This window comes from Lipophrys pholis (assembly GCF_963383615.2).
Source record: "Lipophrys pholis genome assembly, chromosome: 20".
Lineage (NCBI taxonomy): Eukaryota > Metazoa > Chordata > Actinopteri > Blenniiformes > Blenniidae > Lipophrys > Lipophrys pholis.
Window position 1 is genome coordinate 19,608,438 of NC_137648.1, and position 26,127 is coordinate 19,634,564.

At 45.9% G+C, this 26,127-nt stretch overlaps 1 protein-coding gene across 2 annotated transcripts; it reads right to left on the reverse strand.

Moving 5' to 3' along the window:
- Positions 1-12,431: 12,431 nt before the first annotated feature.
- mtpap (mitochondrial poly(A) polymerase) lies at positions 12,432-25,287 on the reverse strand. Of its 2 annotated transcripts, none has more exons than XM_080489716.1 (9): positions 25,088-25,287; positions 24,257-24,420; positions 23,939-24,175; positions 23,621-23,845; positions 20,910-21,121; positions 19,737-19,963; positions 16,753-16,845; positions 16,591-16,664; positions 12,432-13,575 (listed from the first exon to the last, which is right to left on the reverse strand). In XM_080489716.1, exons 1-9 carry the CDS (start codon positions 25,236-25,238, stop codon positions 13,231-13,233), a joined length of 1,728 nt encoding a protein of 575 aa, XP_080345842.1. In that variant the 5' UTR covers positions 25,239-25,287; the 3' UTR covers positions 12,432-13,230. The 2 variants fall into 2 exon arrangements, with proteins under 2 accessions (XP_080345842.1, XP_080345843.1); XM_080489717.1 differs by having other exon boundaries at positions 23,974-24,175; positions 25,088-25,260.
- Positions 25,288-26,127: the final 840 nt, after the last annotated feature.

The window sequence follows — 26,127 nt, forward strand, 5'->3', positions numbered from 1 at the left end:
ACCAGGACTTCAGAGACCAGGACCCTGGAGACCAAGCTCCGTCCACCTCAGGCCCCGGCTCTCCAGCCAAGAGGAGGCGTGACGAGAGCCCCGAGTCTCAGGGAAGAAAGAGACAGAGGCTGAGTTCAGCGGATTCGAGCCTCGGCTCCGTCTGGACCAGCGACCAGTACCAGAACTCTGGAGACCAGGACCCCGGAGACCTGGGGCCGTCCACCTCAGGCCTCGGCTCTCCAGCCAAGAGGAGGCGTGACGAGAGCCCCGAGTCTCAGGGAAGAAAGAGACGGAGGCTGAGTTCAGCGGATTCGGGCCTCGGCTCCGTCTGGACCAGGGACCAGGACCAGGACTCTGGAGACCAGGACTCCGGAGACCAGGACCCCGGATACCAGGCTCCGTCCACCTCAGGCCCCAGCTCTCCGACCAAGAAGAGGCGTGACGAGAGCTCCGAGTCTCAGGGAAGAAAGAGACGGAGGCAGAGCTCAGAGGATTTGTGACTCGACTCCGTCTGGACCAGCAACCAGTACCAGGACTTCAGAGACCAGGACCCCGGAGACAAGGCTCCGTCCACCTCAGGCCCCGGCTCTCCAGCCAAGAGGAGGGGTGACGAGAGCCCCGAGTCTCAGGGAAGAAAGAGACGGAGGCTGAGTTCAGCGGATTCGGGCCTCGGCTCCGTCTGGACCAGGGACCAGGACCAGGACTCCGGAGACCAGGACCCCGGAGACCAGGACTCCAAAGACCAGGACTCTGGAGACCAGGACTCCGGAGACCAGGACCCCGGAGACCAGGACCCCGGAGACCAGGGTCCGTCCACCTCAGGCCCCGGCTCTCCAGCCAAGAGGCTGAGGTGAGCGGATTCGGGTCTCGGCTCCGTCTGGACCAGGGACCAGGACCAGGACTCTGGAGACCAGGACTCGGGTCTCGGCTCCGTCTGGACCAGGGACCAGGACCAGGACTCTGGAGACCAGGACTCGGGTCTCGGCTCCGTCTGGACCAGGGACCAGGACCAGGACTCTGGAGACCAGGACTCCGGAGACCAGGACCCCGGAGACCAGGACTGAGAAGACCATGACTCCGGAGACCAGGACTCTGGAGACCAGGCGCCGTCCTCTCCCACTGAGAACACCACCAGGGGCGAGGACGAGGACTCTGTGGACCTGGCTCCGTCCACTCTGAGAACCAGGTCCTCCACCCCTCCAGGGCTGCACGACAGCAACTCTGACTGAAGCAAGTCAGTTTTGCTCGTTGGTCTGTGCTGATATCTGCCACCTTTGATCCGTTTATGTAAATGTAAATATAAGTCAGTATACCTGGGGTCCACCTCTGGAGTCCTGATAACTAGGTTTGCGAAGAAAAATTTAAAAGTCAACCAAATTGAATGCAACTGGTACCACTGGAAAGAGCAGGGAAAAACTAAGGAAATGACACCAAAACCATTCAGTTATCTTAACAAATAAGGAAATAATTGGCAAAAGAAGTTTACTAATTAGTGCAATTTTCTTAAAGGTGAGTAGTACACAAATCTGTGACCAAAAACAAAACTTTTTACATAAAAACACTTGTAGTTACTTTAATATTCAAGATATCTCTGGGGGCTTTTTCAAAGGAAAGAACCAGGTTCTAGTTCGGAGCCAGGGCCAGCCTTAGCACCAGTTCTTTGTCTTTGCACTGCCAAAGCCCCGGCCAAACAGGGGCTAAACTGGTGCTACGCTGGCCCACTTCATTGCTGGGCCAAACGGGAGCCAGACCGGGGCCCCGACACGTCATCAGCTGGGGGCGGAGTTATCGCTGGAGTTATCGCCACCTAAAAGGCGGAAGCGAGGTTTTAACCGGCTTTCTGAAAACTACAGCGAACACGGAGCCCCAGAGTGGTTATAGAGAAAAAAGTAAAAAAATAACACGTGGGACAGTATAATAAGTCGTTCCCTGAAGTTAATAATACGAGGGAACAGGATTATTTAATCCACGTTCGTTGCGCCGCGTCTCTCGAGATGCTGCAGAGCTCCTCCTGTCAGTCAGCTACGTCGGATATGATTTAGAAGCAGTTTTCCATTGTTGTTTATTTTTCACACTTTTCATGGTAACATTATTATAACTAACGTCACGTCCAGGTCTTGTTTCACCTTCTGACCGCCGACTGAGGCGCTGCAGCCGCTGAGCAATGCAGTGTGCGGTGCTCATTTAAGAACTGGCTCTGGCACCGGCACCGAACTAGCTCCTGGTTCTTTTTGGTGGAAAAGCCCCCATTTTATTAGGATTAAGATTGGAGCTGCCACACCCGTACGCATACTAGTAAGTCCTGAATGTTGCACTCATGTTGGTTAATCCCTGCAGAAAGAAAATGCATTCATGAAGATTACTAATAAATACTGTCTTGGTTGACTAAACAAAATGCGTCTTGCCTGCCTCACATCATTAAACTATTGACAATTAAATCTGCTGCCAAGGCCCAGGGAGACACGTCATAGTCTGTGGCATCATAAGTTTCGTCCTCTGACCAGTATGCAACAACATACTGTTTTCTCTTGGCCTTCAAGCTTTCTATTTTGCCATTGTGTATGATCTGCTGATCCCTCTTGTACCGGAGATGGTAAATGTGGTCCCCAACACATTTTCCTGGGACAAGGTTTGCAACCTGTTCCAGTTTCTCAGTGTCAAGATCTGGAAACTTTGTTGTTAATTGTTCAACGGGAGTGTTTTTCAGTCTCCGCTCCAATTTGTTTCTTTCCATTGTCTCCCTCATTTTCTGTTTGTCTGCCTGTCTTCCTGCCATCACCTTCATTAGATCATTCTGCTTCAGTTTCTTCTTCCTTCAAGATGGCGTCTCGCTTCTCCTTCGGCATTTCATCAAGATAAGCAACGGTGCGATTCTTCTGTGCTCTCAACTTGGATGAGAGGAAACACAGGGTGGCCTTTGGTGATTTCTTCTGTGCTGCACAACATCCCCATGACTTCCTCAGCATCCATGTTGTGGGCCCTGGCTGATTTTGTTTCCTCCATCAATACTTTGGTGACATCAGTTGTGAAGTATTTCTTATACTGGTGATCCAGGACTTCAAGTCTGGGAACTTTGACTTATGCAGGTGTAGGGTTCCACATATATGAAATAACACATGCAGGCGGTTGCCCCGATATCGGTGCAGCAAGCCACGTGCCAAATGTTCCCTCTCCAGGAACAGAAGGAAACCTTTGGGGTCCCCCTTGCCATCTTTATAGCGCATTTTATTTAATCCCAACACAATATTTCCAGCGATGCAATCTTTACCAAACAGCTGTTTTCCTGCTGCTTCCTCACATCCTTTCAGGGCAGAGCCGGTCTTTGTTGCCATAGAATCGAGGGGGTGCAAGTGGCAGTTTAGTTCGTTTAGGGCCTTGTTCCAGGCTTGATTCAGCAACCGTATTGCTGCGTGGTTTGTGGCACATCTATCAGTAAGTGTGTTTGAAATGTTGGAAATAATTATCTGTCTTGTGTCATGGTGATCTCCATCATGGAAGTAGGAGTGGGTGGAGGCCAGATTGTTTATAGTGTCACATATATGCTTGCAGTAGTCATCAGCCGTGCCCCCAGGCAGCTCCTCTATGGCAGCTGCGAAGCAATCCCTGACCGCTGTAACATGGGCACTGTTTATGTGCTTGTCCTCCTGGGCAGTTGCATCAAATCCTAATGTGGTATTTGCATTTTGAAGAACTGCCTCAGCAGTTTGAAGTTCTGCAATGGCCCCCAGCTCTCGAACAATATGTTCCACACTCGATCTGTGAGGAATTTCTTGCAACATCACACCGAGGCCTGTCACGATAACAGATTTTGCTGGACGATAAATTGTCCCAGAAATTATTGCGATAAACGATAATATACCGTTTTTCCACTAATATATTAATAATGGCTTAATAATGCAAGTATAGCCTTTTAAAGATAAATACAGTTTTATTTCTTAAGAATATTTAAAATGAGAATTGTATTGTGAAAAAAGAGATTGTAAATGTCCAAACTAAATAATTAAAACAACCTCTCTCTCTCTCTCTCCCCTCCTCACGGGGCTCTCATGGTGCACTCAGGTGTGCCAGGTGCCCCCCCCCCCAGAGTGATTGACAGGCAGTGTTGGGAAAGTTCAGTTTCTACATGAACTGGTTCAAAGTTCAGTTCCCAAATTTTACTATGAACTAGTTCAGTTAATAGTTCTAAATTCATCGTTCCAAAAATGAACTAGTTCATAATTCTTTTTTTCCAATATGTTGCTGCGCAGAACCCACGTATCAGCAGCATGAAGCTTGTTAACCCTTAAAAAGCCGAGTCGTCCTCCGCAGGGTTCAAAGGATATAAAAAATTTAAAAAAAGTAGCGGCTTGTTGTCCGGAAAGTACGGTAACCATACGAAGATGAAGTATTAATTGTGGAGAAAGAGTATTGGGTCGTGCTGCTGTCTTATATTTGTCGTGATGCTTCCCATGTTGATGTATGCGGTGGTGTGACTCTGCAGGCTGCTGTTGCCAGATTGGCTGTTTTCCCCCCGACATGTTCAGGCCCGTTTACAGTGAGCCTTACCCGGGTTTTCCGCTGGAAGGCTCAGAAATCTGGCAACATTAACAAAACAACATTAAACTGAGAGAGTGCCGTTCACTAACACCAGGATGAGCCGCTCACAGTGACGTCTTTGGTAAATGAAGAATTATCGAGCCTGGCAAACTTATCAAGCTCATTTTTAATTATCGTGCAATTAATTGATTTATTGATTTATTGATTATCGCGACAGACCTACCTGTCCGATACCTGTAATGGTACCGATACTGAAACAGGTATTGGTATCAGGTCTGGGACTGGTATTGGTACCACCAGTATGAGACATGATACTGATACCTGTCCGATACCAGTCAAGATACAGATACAGTATCAGGTCTGGTGCTGGTATTGGTACCTTCAATATGAGATATGATCCTGATACCTGTCAGATACCAGGAACAGTACCGATACTGAAACCGGTATCAGGTCTGGTACTGTTGTCGGAGTCTTCGTGTCTAATTTGGGATTGAGTATTAATTAGGCTTTATGACATTTAATAAGTACTTCTTTTTGTAATCAGTATCAGCAAGTAGCTCGTCGGTTAAAAATAAAGGGTTTCAGTCCATCCATAATCTCCATTTTAATCTAGCGTAGTGTGGTTTCTGGACGCTTCACCTTCCTCTAGAAATCCTCCCTGATGACGTCCAGCAGCAGGCTGATGTTCAGTTTGAACAAGACTTCCTCTGTTGTGCGTCGCTGCTTGTTTTCAGTCCGTCTCTCTTCACTTCCTTCACTCTCTCATGCACAGATCTCCAATTTGTTCTTACTGGAAATACAGTGAGACGGGGGAGGTAGGGGGGGAAGGGGGGGGGGGGGGGGGGGGGGGGTTGAACAAACACGCTGCAGCATTTCAGGAATTCACCAACCACCTACTAGGGACATCTGAAGTTAATTGCCCGTGGAGGAGTAGAATTTGAATATGTTTTCCGTGGATGTGAGACGTGTGGAGATCCCGGCCCGCTGGAGGAAACACACCGCGGAAGGGAAACAATCTTTTTGCGCTCGACGCGAGTGAAATGTTGTGGCTTTGATTGGAAAAATAATCAAAACAAATACAGGCAGCGATAGTTTCTGATTAGAAAAACAGAGTGGCTGAATTGTATCTTTATGATTTCCTGGAAGGAATTCCATTATGTGTGAATAGCGAGCGGCCAAGAGGAGCCAAACGCCGGCGAGAGAGTCACACCAGGAGAGATGTTTGAGAGCCACAGAGCAACAACATCCAGATTATAGATCATCTTCCTCCTCAACGTCCAGATCATAGGGCATCTTCTTTCTCCAACATCCACATTATAGAGCATCTTCATCTAATAACAATAGGATTATAGCGCAATGTTCCTCCTCTAACATTCAGATTATAGAGCATCTTCCCCCTCTAACATTCAGATTATAGAGCATTTCCCCCTCTAACATCCACATTATAGAGCATCTTCTTCCTCTAACATCCACATTATAGAGCATGTTCATCTAATATTAGGATTATAGAGCACATTCCTCCTCTAACATCCAGATTATAGAGCACCTTCCTCCTCCAACATTAAAATTATAGAGCATCGTCCCCATCTAACATCCAGATTATAGAGCATTTTTCCTCTTCTAACATCCAGATTATAGAGCATCTTCCTCCAATAACATCTAGATTATAGAGCATCTTCCTCCTACTAACTGATGGAACTCATCGGACACTTTTAGAAATAAAGTTAAAAATAGAGGAGACACTTCCCAATTAAATATTTTTTTATTCAGTAACCAGAAACCAGTATTCTTTTTAACATTCCATTATGTCTGAATGGCGAGCGGCCAAGAGGAGCCAAATGCCGGAGAGAGAGCCACGGTGCAACAACATCCGGATTATAGAGCATCTCCTTCCTCTAACATTGAGCTTATAGAGCACCTTCCTCTAATAACATTTAGATTATAGAGCATCTACCTCCTCTGACATCCAGATTATAGAGCATCTTCCTCCAATAACGTCCAGATTAGAGACACAAACTATAATTCACTTCTAATTTTCAGTAACCTCCACAACCTTGCTCATGGTGACGTTGCTACCTTTCCGCGTAGTTTAATCTGAGGTTCTTGAGGTTATTAAAGCCTGGCACGACGCCGGCGCGTTGCCCTTGAGCTGTGCGGAGTGGCTCCAGCCCTCCTCAAATCTCTCCGTCTTATCTGATTTCACTTTGCTCCCCCGGGGGAACGAACGGCTTCACACAACATCCCCGACACCTGTAAACACACTTTGATGTGTCGGAGCGGCAGAAGGGTTTTCCTTTTTAAATATTCGGCATGCTAATTAGCAAACTGAAAATGGCGGCGATTACCCGAGTTTCGAAGGTATTTGATCGCCAGTCGTAAAGCCAAGCTGCTACCGTCGTGCAAACCGACGCAAGTTAAATGGCCACATATGCCTCTGGGCGAGGCAGTATTAGCCCCACAGAAGTAAAAGACAGATGTGGGGGGGGGGGGGGGGGGGACTATATAGTCTACAGCGTTGAAATCTGTGTTTCTTCTTTTGCCTACATATAAAACTCCCGTCTGCCTCTGAAACCGCTGCCGTGCGTCCTTGACCGTGAACTTGAACTCGTCCATGGTATCTGCCCGGCCAGGTCGGCCCGGTGACGGGCGCCAAGGCCGGGGCTGACATGCAGGCTCTCACTCGGCTGATAAGGCGCTGGCTGGCTGTGGTGCGGACTGTAGATTAAGCCCTTACAGAAAAAGCGGGGCGAGAGCGAGAGGGAGAGAGAGAGAGAGAGAGAGCGATCTGGCTCGAGAGGATGATCGTCGGAGAGGGGGATGTTAGTGATCTCATCCCAGAGCGCCAAGTATAGGGCCAACATCATTATCTCCACGAGCCCGACGCTGTACCCTCCCGCCCGCGCCGTCCTTGGAACAGCCTGGAGTGACGATCTGGACGGAGTCAAGCTCACCTCAGGGGTCCAAACCTTTTACCTTCACTTAAGCCCAGTTAAAAGCTTTTACACAGTCTGGCTTCTGTTCTTATGACTTCACAGAATCACGTAAGAGAAATAACAAAAACATTGGCTGTTTGCGATTGTTTGGCCCGATAAGGAATTAAATTAGCTGGATAGAACAAGGCCAACTATAAAGGCCAATGATTTTTCCTGTGAATAAATTTGCTCCCGAGTACCGTCACCACGGTTTGTGGTTCCTAGAGGAGATGAAGGCCCATTTCAAGAGAAAATGTAAAACTTTAGTTGTGTTTTTGGGGGTCCGTTTAACAACAACTGTACTCAGAGCCACTGAAAGTGCAACAACGCGTGAAAACGCGTGAAAATTCAACTTCTTTGAATTCCTGCTTGAACAACGAGAGTCCACGGACATTCGCATTTGTTACCACGGTGACTGTCGACTATAAAGCCACCAAGTCCCAGGAGAAGATGGACCGCGAGTCATGACACTCTGGAGGAAAACATCGTTGCTATTGTCCGTCTACTGAGCATGTGCAGGATCTATTTACTATGATCTTGGTGCACATGTGCGGTCGCCGCGTTGCTGTACCAACTACTACGGTTTTAGGAGCCTGAACTTCCCACAATGGCACTGCTGTAAATATTTACCTCCGTTGGGTGAAGGTTATGTTTCCGTCTGTGTTTATTTATTTATTTATTTATTTATTCACTTCATGGAGGAGATCAATGGAGATCAGCGTCTGTTGCCATGGAGACGCTCCCTGCTCAGTGTTTCACACAGTGATGTTGCTACCTGACATGAGCTAACGCGTAGCATGCTAGCAATGCTAACGCTGCTCTACAAACAAATGTGGCACTGGCGAAGGTCTGCGCTCTACCAAGTGTAGCTCCAGTTTATCTATGTGATCGTCATCTATGTCAAGGCATTGTAAATGCAATGCGCATATTTCAGTTGAAAAACTACAAAGCCTAAACTGCCACGTATACCATCGTTGATGGGAGCTGGAGGCGTGGCCATTTGAAGCTGACGTCAATATCAACAAACATTTAATCAGTTTTATGATGAATTTTTCTGGACGTGCCAACTACTGGAACACCGACTTCACGAATCGCTGGCAAATTAAAAGCGGTTTGAATTCACCGGAGGAAGAACGGAAGCCTGCGTCTAGTTGCAGCGCGTTGGATCAGCCTCGGCTTTCCTCTCGTGCTTTGAAGAAACAACAAAAGCACATGTGGCGGCTTTAAACGTGACACCCAGAGCTCTGGGAACTCGGTGTGTCACATGTTTGTGTGTGGCATCACATGCCAGAGCGGCACCCGGGAGAGCTCGGTGGATGAGCGGGTGGCGTTTCCATGGATACACACCCAATGTCATAACGGCAGCGGCGGCGGCGGCCAGCCGTGCCGTCGCTGCTCGACCGTCCGGCCGGTGAAGGAATGTGCGCAGACCGCCAGTGACTGGTGCCAGTCTCCAATTACTCAGTCTCGTGTCCGACGCTCAAACAATGGTTCTGGTGGTGGTTCCAGTAAGTCCCAGGCATTCCCACACATCACAGACACACATAGCGCTTTCCACCGGAGCGTTTTATTGTGAAGGGACAGACATGAGGATTCAGGCTTCTGGTTGGCGCGCCAGAAACTTCCCAGCCAAAGATACAAGGGGGCGATAACCTCGGAGGCCTCGACGTGTGACAAGTGCATTCCGGTACCATAAAGTCAACCGCGTTGCTGATGAGGCGGGTGGGAGGGGGGGCGTAATGGCCTTTCGTAATGTTGCGGGTGGGGGGGGAGTGGGGACAATTCGTGGAACTGCTCGAGGGGAAGTGCTTGGCAGATTACTTTCTCCACACGTCTCTCTCCGGTAGTCCGCTGAGGTAAGTGGAAGGAGTGGCGCAGAGATCGGGAGGCGCGATACAGCGACTTCTGAAAGCGCTCCAGCTGATAACGGCCTTCCACATCAAACGGCACGCCGAGCGGCGGCGAGCTCTCCCGAAGCGTTCCCTCGAACTGCGGCGGGGCTTCCAGAGGGCATTCAGGCCTCCCAACGTCGTGCCCAGATCCTTGTTTTTCCCTGCCCCCCTCCCTTCCCCCCTCGTATTTCCTCAAATACCTCCCGTGTTTTTCAAACCCTCCAGCCACTTTCTCACATTCTTTCCGGCTCTGAAGGCGCTTTAGGAGCCAAGAAAAAGGCATGAAGTGCAGCCGGCGCCCCGATGAACCCCTGGACTCCCCTAGAGAGGACCGATCCATCTTGGGATGCAGTTTTTGATAATCAATCAGGGAGCGCGGCGTGCCGCCTACAAGCACCTGGGAGGAAGGTCGCCGCCGGAGCAGGTCACCCAAATACAGTCCCTCCTCAGCCTGGAGTGCTCCATCACTGGAAGGCGCTCGCATAAAACCTCCGTTCGGCAGCGCAGTGACCGTAACCCCCGGCAACCTTTTTTGGCAGAGTTTCTATCCATACCGTAATTACCCCATAAACTGTTCAATAAACAGAGAGGGCGCCGTCAAAGGAAGGTCCATAAAGTCCGAGGTGGAGAACCGGCACGGCGTGTTCTACACCTACAAATCAGGAGATCCGCGGCTCCCTTTTCCTCAAAAACACCCAGAAGTCACATTTCATCCAATTCCCCCGAGGGGCCGATCCCCCATCCGCGCCCCACCCTGGCGTTTCATAACCGCTCCGCTATTCCACCGGAGCAGATCCATCAGTCAGGAGCTCACCCCGTGGAAATAAACAACCCCCCCCCAAAAAAAAACCGCTCAAAGAACGGCTGTGAAGAGAGGAAAACAGATGAGTGCGATAGAGAAAGATGGAGGCGAGGAGGAAGGGTGGGGGGGGGGGGGGGCTGATAAGTTCAAAGCCGCCTTGCTCTTTCCCGCCCATCTGTGCATAAAAAAAATAATAAAAAGGTGGGGGGGTGTGGTGGAGGAAGGTTGTTAAAAGTGGATCCTCTCACCCCGGCGGCCTCCCACTGCACTGAGTGGAAAAGCAGCTGCGTACCCCCGCTCCTCCGGCCTCGACGCAAACACTCATCGGACGTGAACCTGTGGATACCCCCCCCCCCCCCCCCCCCCCCCCCGCCCCCACTCCCCCCATCCCAGAGGCGACCTTTTCCCAAAGCGGCCCGCGTTGGGAGGAAACTTGAATTAAAAGTCGACTCTCTCTCTGTCTGGACGCCTAAGTGCTGCGTCTCTTCTCGCATATTTGACGCGACACATCAGCCGACGGGGCTTTTTCCGAGAGGGTCAATCCATCCGGCAGACTTCACCGCCGAGCTGGCCCACAGTGAACTAAGCGGCCGAGCCGATGGGCTGTCGACTCGCATGCGGACGCCGCCGCGCGCTAGCACCATTATGTCACTGCTGCTGATCGTTCGCTGCTAAAAACATTACTACCGCTCGGAAGTTCTGCTTCTCTTCTCTGCAGATCTTTTGTTTTTCAAAAAAAACAAAAAGAAAACTAAACATAATTCATCTCTCGAGTGATTATAGAGATGCGAAGTGAAACTTCGAGGGACTTTTATGATTTTTAACCAAAACGTCCCAGACGGCGTCTCCGTTCACGTTATTTACATAAAAGTTTAGCCGTTCAGATCAAATTGTACTCGCGTGTTTAGACTTGTGGCTTCATTCAGACGTCTTCTTCCTTCAAGCCGGCGGGCGGGATGTTGTGTTTTCCTCTCGGCCACCTGAGAAGCTGCGACCGCCGCGGAGGGTCGACTCATTAATCTAACTCCGCAATATTTAGATATTTCTTCATGAAAAAATAAGCTACAAGGTTTTAAGTCGGCTCTCGTTCCTCCTCAGCATCAAAGTTCTTGCTTTCAACTACAAATTAAAATGTAGTGATCTGGCCTGAAGCGAATAAGTATTTGCGTACCAATATTATTTAGTTAAAGTGATGGGTTGTTCCGGCACATGATAAATAGGAGAAAAAACACTGAAAGTTAAATTGAAGGTCAAATTTTTGATTTTTTTTTTTTTTTTAAATAGAAGTGGGAGTTTTTATTTCCCCTCATGTTTACCAATGTATAAGAAAAATTAGCCATTCATTTATAAATGAACCGTCCCGTATTTGACGATGTGTAAACTACGTCAGGAGAACTTTCGTAGCGCTTTCGGCGTCCATTTACGCGAAACTGAAAACGCAACTTCATGAAAGTGACACCTTTCCTGAATGTCCACGTACTCACTGTTATCTGGGTTCATCGTTCTCCGTGCATGTGGGCGTGATTTCACTACAAGAACAACCGACAGCAACCACTAGTGGCCTGGCATGCCAACTACATCGTTTTCAGCGTTTCTGCCGTTTCCATGGAAACGGAGATCTTTTTCAAGTCGTTGCCGAGACGAAAACACAATAACTGTGCGAGTCGTTTCCTTACAGTCCAGAAGAATGTGACTCAAAATTTCTGGAGATTCGTCCAGGTTGCATCAGCTTATAACCCGGGGGTGTCAAACGTGAGGCCCGTGGACCAAAACCAGTCCCAAGAGGCTCCAAATCGGCCGAAGCACCAAGAAAACTATGAAGATTTTAATAAAAAAATGAAGACTTATTTCTTAAAGGACACCGCAGAGGCTCGAGCTGAGATATGAGTGATGTTGCCGTGAAAACTAGTAAACCAACACGAGCGTCTCAGCCATCCTGTCAGGGGGAGTCGGGGAAAACCCCCATAATGCAACAGCTCAAGGAGACATTTTGCCCCAGAAAGTGTTTATGTTGGGACTGAAGTCATTTGTGATAGTTATCGTTTGGTTTTATGAAAATAAAGACATTTTAATTACGTGTACGCTGCGCCACAATAAAAGAAAAACTTTGTAGTTTAAATCAGAAGGTTGTTACAGCACGAGTTTACCGCTCCGGCCGTTCAAGATGAACACGTTTGATAAAGTGTGTGAATCATATTGTCTCTTAAAGTCTCAAAGTCTATCTAGAATTAAACAATTAAGGTTAAAGTCCTTTATTATGTCGTCAAGGTAGCAGAACGAGTTGGGTTTTTGTCCATTTGTAATGAGGACTTCCTGGATGAAAGTCCTTTATGATTTTTTTATTTATTTCCCACCCGCAGTAGATTCAAAATAGCTCTAACTCAACTGCACTCCTCCCTCAATGAGTAAAAGATGACGTATTCATCAGCTGCTGGTTGTAACAACACAGTACAAACTCCCGTAACACATAAAACCATGGTCCATTTCGTTATCCAAACACTATATATTTGCTGTTGAAAGGGCTTTAACAACTGAAACGGTTCTCTAAGACTGAGAACGGGCTGAATATTGAGTTTGCTCCACCTGAACCAAACCTGATCGTCATCATGGATTCACGTGTTTCTCTAAACAGCCCAAACACACAGCGCAGGGTTATAGTGACGTCTTGTAACTACAAAAATGTGATTGACAGTGAAGCTTTTAACATGATAAATATCAAATATATATCTGCATATTTAAGGATCTGCACATTGTTTGATGGTCTAATGTTGGATTTTATATATAAATAATCTTATTTCCGTGCATTAAGGATAATATTGAACCTTTTCCTTGGCATAATGTACAACAGTAGTTGTTTGATCACATGAAGCAGTGAAGATCTGAGTGCTCGGTTTATTTACCACACAACTCATCAGGTCCCCATGATATCATACAGGCCTCTCTGGCACCATCCAGTGTCCGTGTGTGGAAGTGCAGTCTTTCCACCTGGTGATGCCAGATCGTTCTAAACCAGATCAAATTGTTCGTATCGGAGTCTTTAGCTCTTCTTTTGGTGATTTTTGTTCTTTAAAGACTCCAGTAAGCTCTTGATCCTCTCGCTGGCCGGTTCCATCTTTCGTTTCTTGCGACTTCTGACCCCCGCGACCTGCGAAGGCTGGAGGAGAGTGGCGAGGCCCCACGGCGCCGCAGCATTCCCCCTGCCGCCGCCGCCGCCTTTAGGCGTGACGTTCTCCCTCTGCTGGAGCAGCCAGGAGCTCTCCTGACACAGAGCCACGAAGCGGTCCAGCTGCGTGGCGTTGACGTTCTTGCTGACGTTCAGCGCCGTCTCGAACGGGTTCTGGATGTGCAGCGGCGCCACCTCGGGCTTGTTCTGCTCTTTGCCCTGGAGAGAGGGACAGGCGGGGGTGAGAACGAGGATGGCGAGCGGCGTGTACCGCTACGGTCCAAATATCTCTTTTGGTCACGGCTTCAGCTGCACACCGCGGAATCTGGGGCACGTTTAGCAGAGTGGAACGCCTCACGTGGCTCCGGAACTTTTAGTTTGCGGTTCGAGCGAGTAACCGTGTACAAAGGTAACCTCGAACCGAAGTTTGAATCCCTCCCTCATCTGTTAATTGAAAGGCATTTCCACTGTACTCATGGAAGAGGTAGGACAGGAAAGTGTCTGGGCTCGCGTTGCGTCGAGCAGATACACGCTCCATCAAAAAAAAAAAAAAGAAGCATGGGTCAGGGATAAGTCAAGAACCTCCCACGCTACTTTGCATGCGGCATCCAGCTGGAGCCGCCGAGGGATGAGCGGCACGTGGCGGCAACATGAAGCCATCAGTCAGGGAACGGCGCCGAGCGGAGAGGCGCGGCTCAGTAAAGCAGATTTATGGCGCCCGCTCCGCCGGAGAAAGCCCATCGGCGAGGGTCACGGCCGCCGTCTACCTGCCGACTTCCTCCGCTGTGTCCAACCTCATATTAGTCTCATATATTAGAGCGGAGCGCCGCCTCCTCCCGGCGGGATCCATTCATTAAACTCCGAGCGCGGGCAAGGTCCCTGCGTCTCGTACGCGGCGCCACCAGAGCATGAAAGCCTACTTCATCAACGGAACTCCTGCACGGGAGAGTAATGGGCGATAAGTAGAGGATTAGTCAACGTAGCAGGTTAATTATCCATCCTGTGCAGGCCGAGACCAGAAATTAGCCCCGAGTTTGTCCCCTGATGTAAAGTACGGAGACGCTTCCTTCACTGTGGCTTTAAGCATTTGTTTACAGTCTGCATGACAGAGCTGCTAATTAGTATCTCTGTTCGGGGGGGGGGGGGGGGGGCTCCCGGTGCGCCGACGACGGCTGTCATACAGACTTTTATTATAAACTCTGCTGCAGCTGAAAGAGATTTCTCTATCGAGGGCGAGGGTGACATTTTGACTGGTAGAGATGTTAGGCGCGCCTTGATTGGCTGCAGGAACTGTCAATCATGGCGATAGCATAGCGATAGCATGGCGTTAGAATGGCGAGAGCATAGCATGGCAATAGCATAGTGAAAGCATGGCAATAGCATAGCGATAGCATGGTAACAGCCCAGCAATAGCATAGAGATAGCATAGCAATAGCATGGTGATAGCATAGCAAAAGTATGGCGATAGCATGGCAATAGTATGGCGATAGCATGGTGATAGCATAGCAATAGTATGGCGATAGCATGGTGAAAGCATAGCAATAGCATGGTGATAGCATAGCAAAAGTATGGTGATAGCATAGCAATAGTATGGCAATAGCATGGTGATAGCATAGCAATAGTATGGCGATAGCATGGCAGTCCTTTGCTCACATGAAAAATAAAAATGAAACACGATAGTGGAGCCGTCTACAAACATCGGGGAGCAACGCAGCCCGGGAATTTAAAATAAAATAGAGCGGTCATTTTCTAAATCACGTGAGGTTCAACGTTCCTACTCCTGTTAGCGGCTCACCGCGAGCAGTTAACTGTTAAATTTGACAGGAGGTGGGTTTATGATATTAAAGGGAGGTTTTGGGGTGCGCCCCCTTGTGGCTGAATCTGGTTTGGAAAGAAAAAGATAAATCAGCCACTTTCAAACTCTGGATTTTCTGGCAAATTTCACCTGAGATCAACACGATGTAACGAGGAAACGTGATTGCTGGGTGATGACTCGTTTAGAATGAAAAGTTGAGTTATCAATCGTTTCCACGGAGACGGAGTGAGCGTTTTCAAAAAGTTGCGCTTTCAGTAACACCGGGCAACGTTGACGCCCAAAAACGCCACGAAAGTTTCCCGTTTGTCACCGGAAACCGTCCTGAGGGCCGAGAGCGACAAACCACAGCAGGACTCAGATGGACGAAGTTGCTTCCTCTCGGCTCTCACTTCTGGTCACCGCCGTCACATATTGCCTCGTCTACGCGCACAAAACAAACACAAATCCGTCTGGTGCCGCTCCCCGACGGTGGGATGAAACGGCGGTGCGCCGAGGGGAAACTTCAAAGAGCGAGAGCGACGCTGCTCTCCTTTCTCATGGCGGCTAAGTTATGCACTTTCTCATAAAGAGGATTATTCATGAGAAAACTGCACAGCTGCTTTCGAAATGTGCTGAAGCAGCTCGAGAAGGAAAACGTGTTTGGCTTCAGAAGAGCAGAAATCAGAATGTGCCGCTGGAATGATGCTAACGGGAGGAATCTGCCTCTTCACTTCTACTCGGCTCACTCACTTTTTGAAAGAAGAAAAACAAGGAAATGTGTTTTTTCTGACCAAAACATGAATTTTTATAGAGTTTGTTTCCACTTAATCAGTGTCCAGGGATTAAATCCTGATAAGTAATGAAAAATGTGAATTTCTTTTCTTGGTGTTGGGCAGTTTTTGTCTTGACTTTAGTCAACTTTGGTCAGTTTTTGCTTAATTTCATCAGGTTTTTCTTGATTCTGGTTCATTTTGTTCTCGATATTGTCCGTTTTCTTTTTTTTTTGTTTTGTTTTCTCAATTTTGGTCCATTTTTGTTTCGTTTGTGTTTTTCTTGATTTTGGTCTATTTTCTTCTTGATTTGTAATTTCGTGTCATCTATTCTAAACTTTCTTCTCTTTTAATTATGATTATTTGATTTGACATTATAGTCCTAAAAATAGTATTTCATTAACAGGAAATCCACTAAAACCTTTAATTACGTAATTTATTTCTGGAGTGTGTGAGAAAAAAATGTTTTTGTGGTGATGATGGTGGTTAGCGTCTTTATATATATATATATATATAATTTTATTAATGTATTTTCCAGGTTTTTTTAGGTCTTTTCAATCATTTTGATTTTATCCTACTATTTTCTACTGTGACCGCCGCATCTTTATTTCCAAAGAAAAATCAGGTACAATAAACAAGAACCATCGTCTCCTCCATCGCCATACATACCTTCCTGATGTTTATGGACATCTTGCTGAATGGAAACGAGCCGTAAAACTCGAAGAACGCACACACGAGCTGCCCTGAAAGCAGAAGCACACACACAAGTCGGGTCAGTGTGAACGATCGGGCCGACGGCCCGTGGAACTGTGGCGCCGCCCTGGTGCTCACCGAGCGTCTCCGTGTTGCTGCCGGGCCGGATCTTCCCGAAGTCGCTGGTGAACGTGCAGTCGTTCCCCTCGATCACGCTCTTCTCCGCCGGGCCTTGTGGGGGGGGAGAGAGGCGGGTCGTGAGGAACTGTGTGTGTGTGTGTGTGTGTGTGTGTGTGTGTGTGTGTGTGTGTGTGTGTGTGTGTGTGTGTGTGTGTGGTCAAATAAAACACATAGACAGCATGGATGGTGTCCTTGCGCCACTGGTTTACGTCTCAATGCTCTTGTTACCGGTCTCCTTGACCGTGTGTGTGTGTGTGTGTGTGTGTGTGTGTGTGTGTGTGTGTGTGTGTGTGTGTGTGTGTGTGTGTTTCTGCTGTTTAAACAGCCGGCTGGTCGCTCGCACGTGTGTGTCTGGAAGAGGCGGGGTCGTCGACCTTCCCAGAACGATGGGCCTTTTATTGTCCCGTAAGCACTCTGCGCAATGGAGTCTAAACGGGGCCGAGGAGGAGGAGGAGGAGGAGGAGGAGGAGGAGGGGGTAGATTGCTTTTGGAAAGCAATTATGAGACAGCCAAGGTGACGGAGGCAGGAGGAGACGGAGTGCTGGTATTAGAGCAGCAGGCTGCTTCCTTCGTCGTTACAGTGATTATTAAAGCAGCGGGCAAATCTTCAGGCTCCTCCGAGGAGGAAGTGAAGATTCTCAACGAAACACCAAACGAGTGGCGACGCTCCAGGAGCACGGATGAAGAACAAATGTTACTTTACACAACAACCTTACCGTTTCTTCTATTTTTGTTGAAGCAAAGTTTCACGTTTAGACGTTTTGAAACATGTCTGTTTCCACGGAAACGGCAGAAATGCTGAAAATGATGTAGTTACCATGCTGGGCCACTAGTGGGCGTTGTTGTTGTTTTTTTTATGTAATAAATCCACCGAAGTATGCACACACAGAACAGTACGCTCTAAACATTAAAACTGTATTTCTTTGTTGTTTTGCTCCAAAATAAAATAAAAATTTGGATTAGAATTAGAAATTAAAATGTAAAAAACAAAGTGTAAAAAATTTAATTAAATTAAAAATTTAATAAAATAAAATAAAATAAAATAAAATAAAATAAAATAAAATAAAATAAAATTAAATACAATTAAATTAAATACAATTAAATACAATTAAATTAAATTAAATTAAATTAAATAAAGATCCAGTTAAATCCGAAATATTTACTACAACCCAGATGTGCAGTTGCGGCATTTCACAAATGTTGCATTTTTTCCCCCGTTTCCAGGGAGACAAGAGTCAGTGCGTTTTGACAATGTTGCGTTTCCCTCCCGTTTCCAAGGAGACTGAGCATTTCTGACACGTGGTGTTTTCAGTGGCTCCGTAAACAAACGCCCAAAACACGACAAAGGTTTTCCCTGTTCACTTGGGAATATCGTGGCTTTAAACGGGGGAATTTATCTGTTGTTGAACAGACTGTTGGTCACGTGGACGAGGCGCCAAAGAAGTTTTATCTGTAACTCTGCTGGTTCAGCACCACTCAGGGTTGTTTTTTTTATTGGGGGGGGGGGGGTTCAAATTAAAACTTGTGCCAAACTGCACGAGCTGATCCTGGAAGGAAGGATTTCCCATTTTTCACAATTGTTTAAAAGATTACGTCCTGATCTGAGGCGCGGCCTTTTAATTATTCAACTAATCTCTCATTTGTTCCCATCGGGCTTCGCTATTGTGGCTTTTCCCCTTTTTTTCTGTTTGGCGATAAAGATGGGAGGATTTGGGTTCTGGTTGGTTTGGCAGGAAAACCAATCCTCGAAGGGAAAAACCCCTTTTTCTGTTAAGATTCACAAAGCAAAGAAAACTGTGTTAGTAACCACTGAACCCAATCAAAGCAGTTAAAGAGCAAAGCGCTAAATTATCAGACTGGATATGGATCATCAAGCACTTAGTGACTGTAAATAAAAAATACACAGACTCTTCCGTACATATTAGTGGAGATTAGAAGTTAATAATGGTTTTATCTCGAGTTCGGAGTCCGTTCATCGGCGCTCGGCAGAACCAGGAGACAAACCGTCACTTCCTGCTCTCCAAATAAAATTAGTAAGACTCTCGGATTTACATTATCAAGACTTTTTATTCGATTCGTTTCCCCAATATTTAAAAAAAAAAAAAAAAGCTGCGTCCCCCAGCTAGCTCAGTAGGTAGAGCATGAGACTCACAATCTCAGGGTAGTGGGTTCATGTCCCACGCCGGGTGTCACCTTCCCGTGGGCTCACCACCTGCAGGAAGGTTCTTAATCGGTGCATTGTGACCTGGGTGGCTGTTCTCAGACTGTCACCCCCGCGACCCGGAAACGGTTAAGCGGAAGAAAATGAATGAATGAATGAAAAAAAGCTGCAGTCTTGAAGCGTTTTCAAAAAGTTGCGCTTTCTCCCGTTTCCACGGAGTCGGAGCGTTTTTGAAAAGTGAATATTTGAAATATCTAAATATTCAAAAGAAATGTTTTTTTAATATTTCAAAACAAAGCCTCAGACGGGAAGCATTTTCAAAAAGTTGCACTTTCTCCCATTTCCACCGAGTCAGAGCATTTTTGAAAAGTCAACATTTCAAATATTTAACAACGAAGGCTCGGGCTCGCTTCCCTCTTTCAGCCTTTCCCGCCGTCTCCACGGCGACGGAGGCTGAGTGTTGACACAAAGTTGCATTTCACCCCCGTTTCCGTGGAGACGGAGCGTTTTCAAAAAGTGTGCGTTTCCAAAATGCAAACGAATGTCTTCCGCTTTCGTGTAAACGGGCGCCTAAACGCGCTCTGGTGAGCTGATGGGGGTCAAAGGTCATGCTTAGGAAGCCACAGTGGCGACTTGTGGGTTTAATCTGATAGCTTTCAACTGACTAATTTCAAAGTTTGAAAAAAGATTTTTTTTTAAATAATCCTCCCAGTAAATGGGCTGATTTGTTCGGATAACGTGGCGGATGTGTGCGTCGTGCCGAGCGGCGAGCGCCTGCTACCTGCCAGCTCCCGGAGGCGGTCCAGCGTGGGCAGCACGGCGTCGCTCCGCCGCTGCAGGAAGAACAGCACCATGACGGTGAGGGAGAAGTTGGAGATCCAGGCCCCGGGGATGCTGCTGGTGACGCCGTGGGCGCGGGCCCAGCAGCGCACGGTGAAGACCAGGCCGCGCACCCGAGGGTCCAGCTGCCCGAAGACGTACAGCAGCTCGCTGCTCTTCATCGCCACCCTGTGGACGAACACAGAAGAGGTGGGGGGGGGCTGTTACTGAGCGCTCAGCATTTATCGTTTAATTGAATTTCCTGCAGTTTGCGTGAGGAAACCTGTGATAACAAGATGTGAAAGAGTCAAACGAGGCTCGAGATTTAGAGGAAACGGAGACGTGTGGTGCTGAAAGTCAGAGCCGCTGCATTTCCCCGCACTTCAAACTTCACGAAAGTGAATTCATTTCCTTCTCTGAGTGACACAAAGACAAAATCCTGCTTTTGTAACAAACACGTCCGGCCGCCGCCGCCGCCGCCCTCTCTCCTGAGACCTTCATCGTTGTGATACGTCACTTTTCTCCCTGAGCTGGTCACAAGCTAATTATGTTGGAAGTACTTCAATCAGGTCCTCAAAAACAGTCCCCTTTCCTCATCCCCACTGTTTCGGCTCCTTTTTCCAGAGAGGAAAGTAAAAACATGGAGAACATGGAGATTTGATCGGGACGTATCTGGATGTTTAGCAGGATTCTGCTTCAGTAAATGTGATCTTTTGAGTTTCAGTGCTTACTTTAATCACTACGTTTTTATCCGGACATATAAAATTCAGATAAACTATCCTCGTCTTCATCACCCGCCACTAACTGACTTCTTCTGCTGTAAAAGACGTGTCTTCAGTTGAGGGAGGAAGACGCTCAGAAAGCCAGAAGCTCAGACTCTGACAGGAAAACGCTTCACTTCATTTCCTCAGAAACTGTGGTTTTCAGTACTCCACTGCCGGGCAGCAGAAGTCTCTGAGCAGGATGACGAAGAAGTGAAACCAAACCCCCGGTCGTGACCCCTGAAGTCGAGTTTCAAGCAGCTCGAGAGCGATTCGCTTTCTGCCGAGCTCGGGGTTTCTGTTTGCGCCCTTCAGTTTCTCGCAAAGCCGTTTTTTTTTGGTTTCTTTTTGTTTGTTTGTTTGCTTCTGCTCACCTGTTGTTGGCCGTCAGGTCGCACTGGAAGCCGGACGGCTGGTGGGCGAAGCGGACCAGAGGGCAGCGTGCGTTCAGGATCTTCTGCACCCCGACGCACCCGGGGCCGAACTGGTCCACGCACTCCCCGATGACGGACAGGACGCGCTGCGTGACGGCGCGCTCCGAGCTGGCCCGCTTCATCTGGAACTCCAGCGCCGGGCCGGATTTAGGCTGCGCCAGACCAGAGAAACAGCATATCTGAGGACACTCAGGTACTAAGGACACTACGCTGGGTCGATACCGAAGCTTTTCAGGGTTTTTTATCACTAAAGAGTCATTTTTTTTGTCCATTTTCACCAAATAAAATTCATCTGGAGCCACAAAATGTAAGTTTAATCGTAAAGCATCAGTCAAGCACCAGGACAGTCAAACTGCTTCACAAAGGCAAAGAAATATATATATTTATGTTAAAATCATAGATATAAAACAAGATATTAAATAAAAAACTATAAAAAAAAGATTGTTTTGTGTCAATATGTATGAGTATATGTATATATATCTACTACTATAACTATTCTTATTTTATTTATTCTTGTTTTCTTTTTTATTTCTTTTAGGTTTAGGGGTTCTGTTTGAGGGGAGTTCTTTTTCTTATACTGTCTATTATCTCAGCCAATAATTCCATTTCATTCACATGTGTGATTGTATTTTGTTTAAAAATAAAATTAATAAATAAACAATTGTCCCACTGTTGTGATCCTGGTCTGTACCCTGTTTTCTTCTCTTCTCTCTCTCTTTTTTTATTGTTTGTTTTGTTGTTGCTTTTTCTTCAGGTTTTTTTTTTGTTGTCTGTTGATGTTTTCCTTTGTCTTTTAGTTCCATTTTATTTGGGATGTTTATGTTTGTAAAAAAGTTCCAAAAATGTAAATAAAAAGGAAATTTGAAGAAAAAAAAACAAGAAAGAAAACAAAATATTGAGAAAACAAAATAACATTTAAGAGACAAAAGTCCATTCAAAACAGGAGAACGAATAGTTGAGAGTTTAAAATGAAGACGATAAAAATTGCATTTAGAATAGTGAACAGATAGAATTATTAACAGGAATGATGTATTAGAATCATGACAATGCTGCAAAGAAAGTTTAATAAAGAGAAAACAGCTCATGACTTCTTATTTGAAGCTGTTAGAAGCAGAAAAACTGAATCTTCTGAATCACAACTTAGAACGACAGACATTTATACGGAAGAGTTTTAGGGCCACTGAAGAAAAAAATACTTCGGAGGCTGATAAAAAAAAAAAAAAAACTTCGAGGCCTCAAAAAAAAATCTAAAATGAAATTCAAGATTGTTTTTTTTTCACGGTGGAAAAAAAAGTCGGTCCATCCACATGCCAGCACTGTGACTGCTTCCTCAAAATGGATACCAGGCGGTTTAATGAAGTGATGAAAAGAAGCTTCAGGACAGAATGGAGCTCATAAACACAGAGCAGTTATCATCAGTATCAGGACCAGAAGAGACAGAGCAGCCTGCTGCGTTCTTCCATCGCGGAAGTTCGTCGAGTACGAAGGACAAAGGCTCGGATCCCGGGCTGCTTGTTTAAATGTTCTTATTAATCAAGGAAATCCTGTGTACAATCACACGTCCATAAGCAGTAAGCAACCCGATATAGTCAGAATTAAGTGATTTAATGTGAATTCACATCTACGGGCAAATGATGAGGGATGGATAGACGTCTCTCCGTGGAAAAAAAAAATCTCGGATTTGATTTTCGACTTTTTCTGGGGCCGCGAAGGTTTTTTTGGTTTTTTTTAGCCTCCGAATTTTTGTTTTTCTTTAGTGGCCCTAAAACTCTTCCGTACATTTATTTACAAATCCAACCAGTCCCCCCCCCCCCCCCCCCCCCCCCCCCCCCGACTCATTTTATCAATTATGTTTTTACGTTTTCTTTTTTGGCCCTTTTGCTTCTTTCAACCCTTTTTATTTTATTTTATTTTTTTTACATTTTCACCATTTTACAGTTTTTGCCATTTCGGGCCCCATTAATTCACTTGAGAAGGTTGTTGTGTGAACGGGGTCTTATGAGAAACGGGTTTGACTGGAATCTAAATGGTTGAAGACAGAAAAAAAGCTGCTTCATACCTTGATAGTAGACTGACGCGGAAACATTTTAAAAGTTAAGTGAACTCTTAAGATTGAAGTCAGCTGAAGCAGCAGTGGTTGAAGGGAGGAGTTGAAAAGTCAGTTCAAGAGTTTCCACTTCCACTTCTACTGTAAAAAAAATAACGAGTAGGAAAATTTTAAAGATTAAAATAAATTTGAACGTCGAGGACAAAGATGACTAATTATGGCGAGTGATTTTTTTTCTTCTATTTTTAGCACCTGTAAGCAAATGTTTTCATTTGTTTAAGTGGTTGAGTAAAATCAAAGTGATTATGTTTAATTAATACACTGCATTGTTTAACGTTCCTGTTGTTTACCGTTGTTTCTTTAATATATTTTTTTTATTTTCTTGTTTGTATCCGTTTTGTTTTTAGTCTGCCATTTAAAAAAGACCAGTTAGAGACTATACTATACCAATAAAAATAAAAAAATACCGTGTGGGAAAGCGAGAACGGAGCCAGAATGTCCTCAAAAAGTTCCACATTTTGACACTTGAGTGACTCAAATCGGATTAAAAGAATCTGTACGGAGACGCTTCCCGCATTCACACGCAACAAGCCCCAGTGTTTACCTGCTTCACATTGAGCCCACTGATGCTGTCCAGGTCCAGAAACATGTCCAGGTCACAGCCCAGCTTCCCGAAGCCGTTCACCGACGAGCCGAACGGCTTGATGGTGCACTCTGGGAAGTAGGCGGCGGCGATGTCCTTGAGCAGGGAGCAGACGAGGAAGCGCAGCCTGCTGTTCTCCTCTGTGAGCTGAGAGGCGTCGAGCAGGGCGGTGACCTGCCGGTCTATCTGAGAGGAGACGGGGAAGGCGAGCGATGGTGAGCGCCAATAAAGAAGAAAAAAAGAACAACAGAGAGGGATGTGTGTTCGCTCTGAACGTACGCTCTCCTCTCCTGACAGTCTCTGTATGAGCTCACTGATGGGGATGGTGGTCTGGGGCTGGCACGGCAGGCCCGCCGGCTGGCCCGAGGAGTTCGCCGAGCCGCCGAGGTTCCTGAAGGACAGCAGCCGGGATTTAAAAGGCACCGTGGATTCATGGCTCCCGCTGGGGATGGCGGCCACGTCGAGTAAAGAGGCGACACTTTCCCGGCTGGTAAACTCGACGACGGCGTACACCCCCTGCACAACAACACACATAACGTCACCATCCGACTGGATCACTGCTCCTTAAAAAAAAAAAAAAAACAACCGTTAACTTACGTAGCTTTCATAGAAGAAATGCTTCTTGATGTCTCCATGTCTCGACAGGAATTTGAGGAACCCTGTCTCGTTGGTGCTCGATCCGCAGCTGATGAGAACTGACCTCTCCGCCTGCTCTTGTCTCTCCAGCTGGAGACTGTGCAGTAATTTACGCCCATTTATTACTGAAAACAGAGGAAAAAACAAAAAACGCATTCAAATAGTGTTTATCATCAGTTTACAGCTTGAACATTACGGGATAATTCAGGTTTTTCTCCTTATTTAATAAAATCTGTGAAACTTTTATTGCTTTTAGGCTTATATATGAATCATAAATAGTTAAAAAAAACCACAATATTTTCAATTCAGGCACAACAAAATCTCAGAAGAGCCTCAGCTGATTTTGGCAGACAAAACTTTAAGCCAAACTTCATGCAAATAATGTCAAAATTTAGAAAATTTGTGAAACGACGAATGAAAACACATAAGCAAGCTTCATTAACAATGTTAATTTTTTTCTATACGCAGGGAAACAATTCCAAAAATTTTCCTTGGAAAATAATAAGAAAAAATATTTAGTTTCATTTTAAGACATCAAGAGAGAAACCGAGGAATTTTTAATTTTGTGAAAAGATTGAAAGTAAACAGTTTTTGGTTGACAAATTGTGAGCCGTACTTTGAGTAACAGTCAAATAAATACCTATGCTTTTGGAGTTTCTAAAATACAAAACAAATGTAGTGTTAAATCCAGTTTTTCTTAAATATGAAGTTTTCTGGGCGGAGTTCGCAATGACGGCTCCTCCACCGCGGGGCCAATTTTGGAAGCGAATTCGCTTTAAAAGCTTCACAGACCGTTGTCGTGTTTCCGAGCGGCTTCCTCTTCGGCAGCGACGGCCTTGGTTACCAGACTTCTCCGGAGAAACGTGTGGATTCTCTGTAAACTCCTTCTAAAGGTGGCTTTCCCCCTCATATGTAAGCCGCACTGGGCAATGGAGGCCGCCATAGTGGGTCAGGCGAAGAGGCGCAAACGGCGCATGCGCGGCGCTCTCGGTCTACGGCATCCGAGGGAGACCAAACAAGAGAGAAATATGGCGATTAAGAAAATGTAAAAGTGAATATCCATGTGTTGTGATGAGTTTAGTGTTGTAGTACTCAAGATCACAATTACAAGGCACAATGTCAAGGTCTTGGGATGCATTATTCCTGGTCTAATGACACGGATGTTGAACGTTTAATAGGAAATCTCATATGAAGAAATCAGTTTTCCTACAGGACACCGCCACAACCCTTCACTTCTGTACGTGTGATTTTATTTATTTTTATTGTATTCATTCCAGACCAGTCAAACCCTTGGTATGAACAAAATACAAGCACATACAAGAAAAAAATATTTTACCTAATATCTATCGATCTATCTATCTATCTATCTATCTATCTATCTATCTATCTATCTATCTATCTATCTATCTATCTATCTATCTATCTATCTATCTATCTATCTATCTATACGGTACATATAAACATAAACACAAACACGCACAGATGTACTGCACTGAAAAAAAGAATTCTCAGTCATTTCCACAAACACAAACATAATTTGTTGAGTTAATGTAAATTAATCATGTCACACATTTCGATCTGTTCATATTAAGTAGATTGAATCCCATTTATTCATATTATCTGAACAGCATGTATTAGAATGAACCATTTAACAACAACAAACTCAATATGTTCATGTTAATCAAACATATTTCTGATATGTAAACAGAAAAACCGCATAGTTGATTTTTTTTGAGTGTGTACACACATATATATATAAAATAGAATAAATCTCGATAAATAAGTGAATCTATTTTTATGCATATACATCTACACACATACAAATACACACA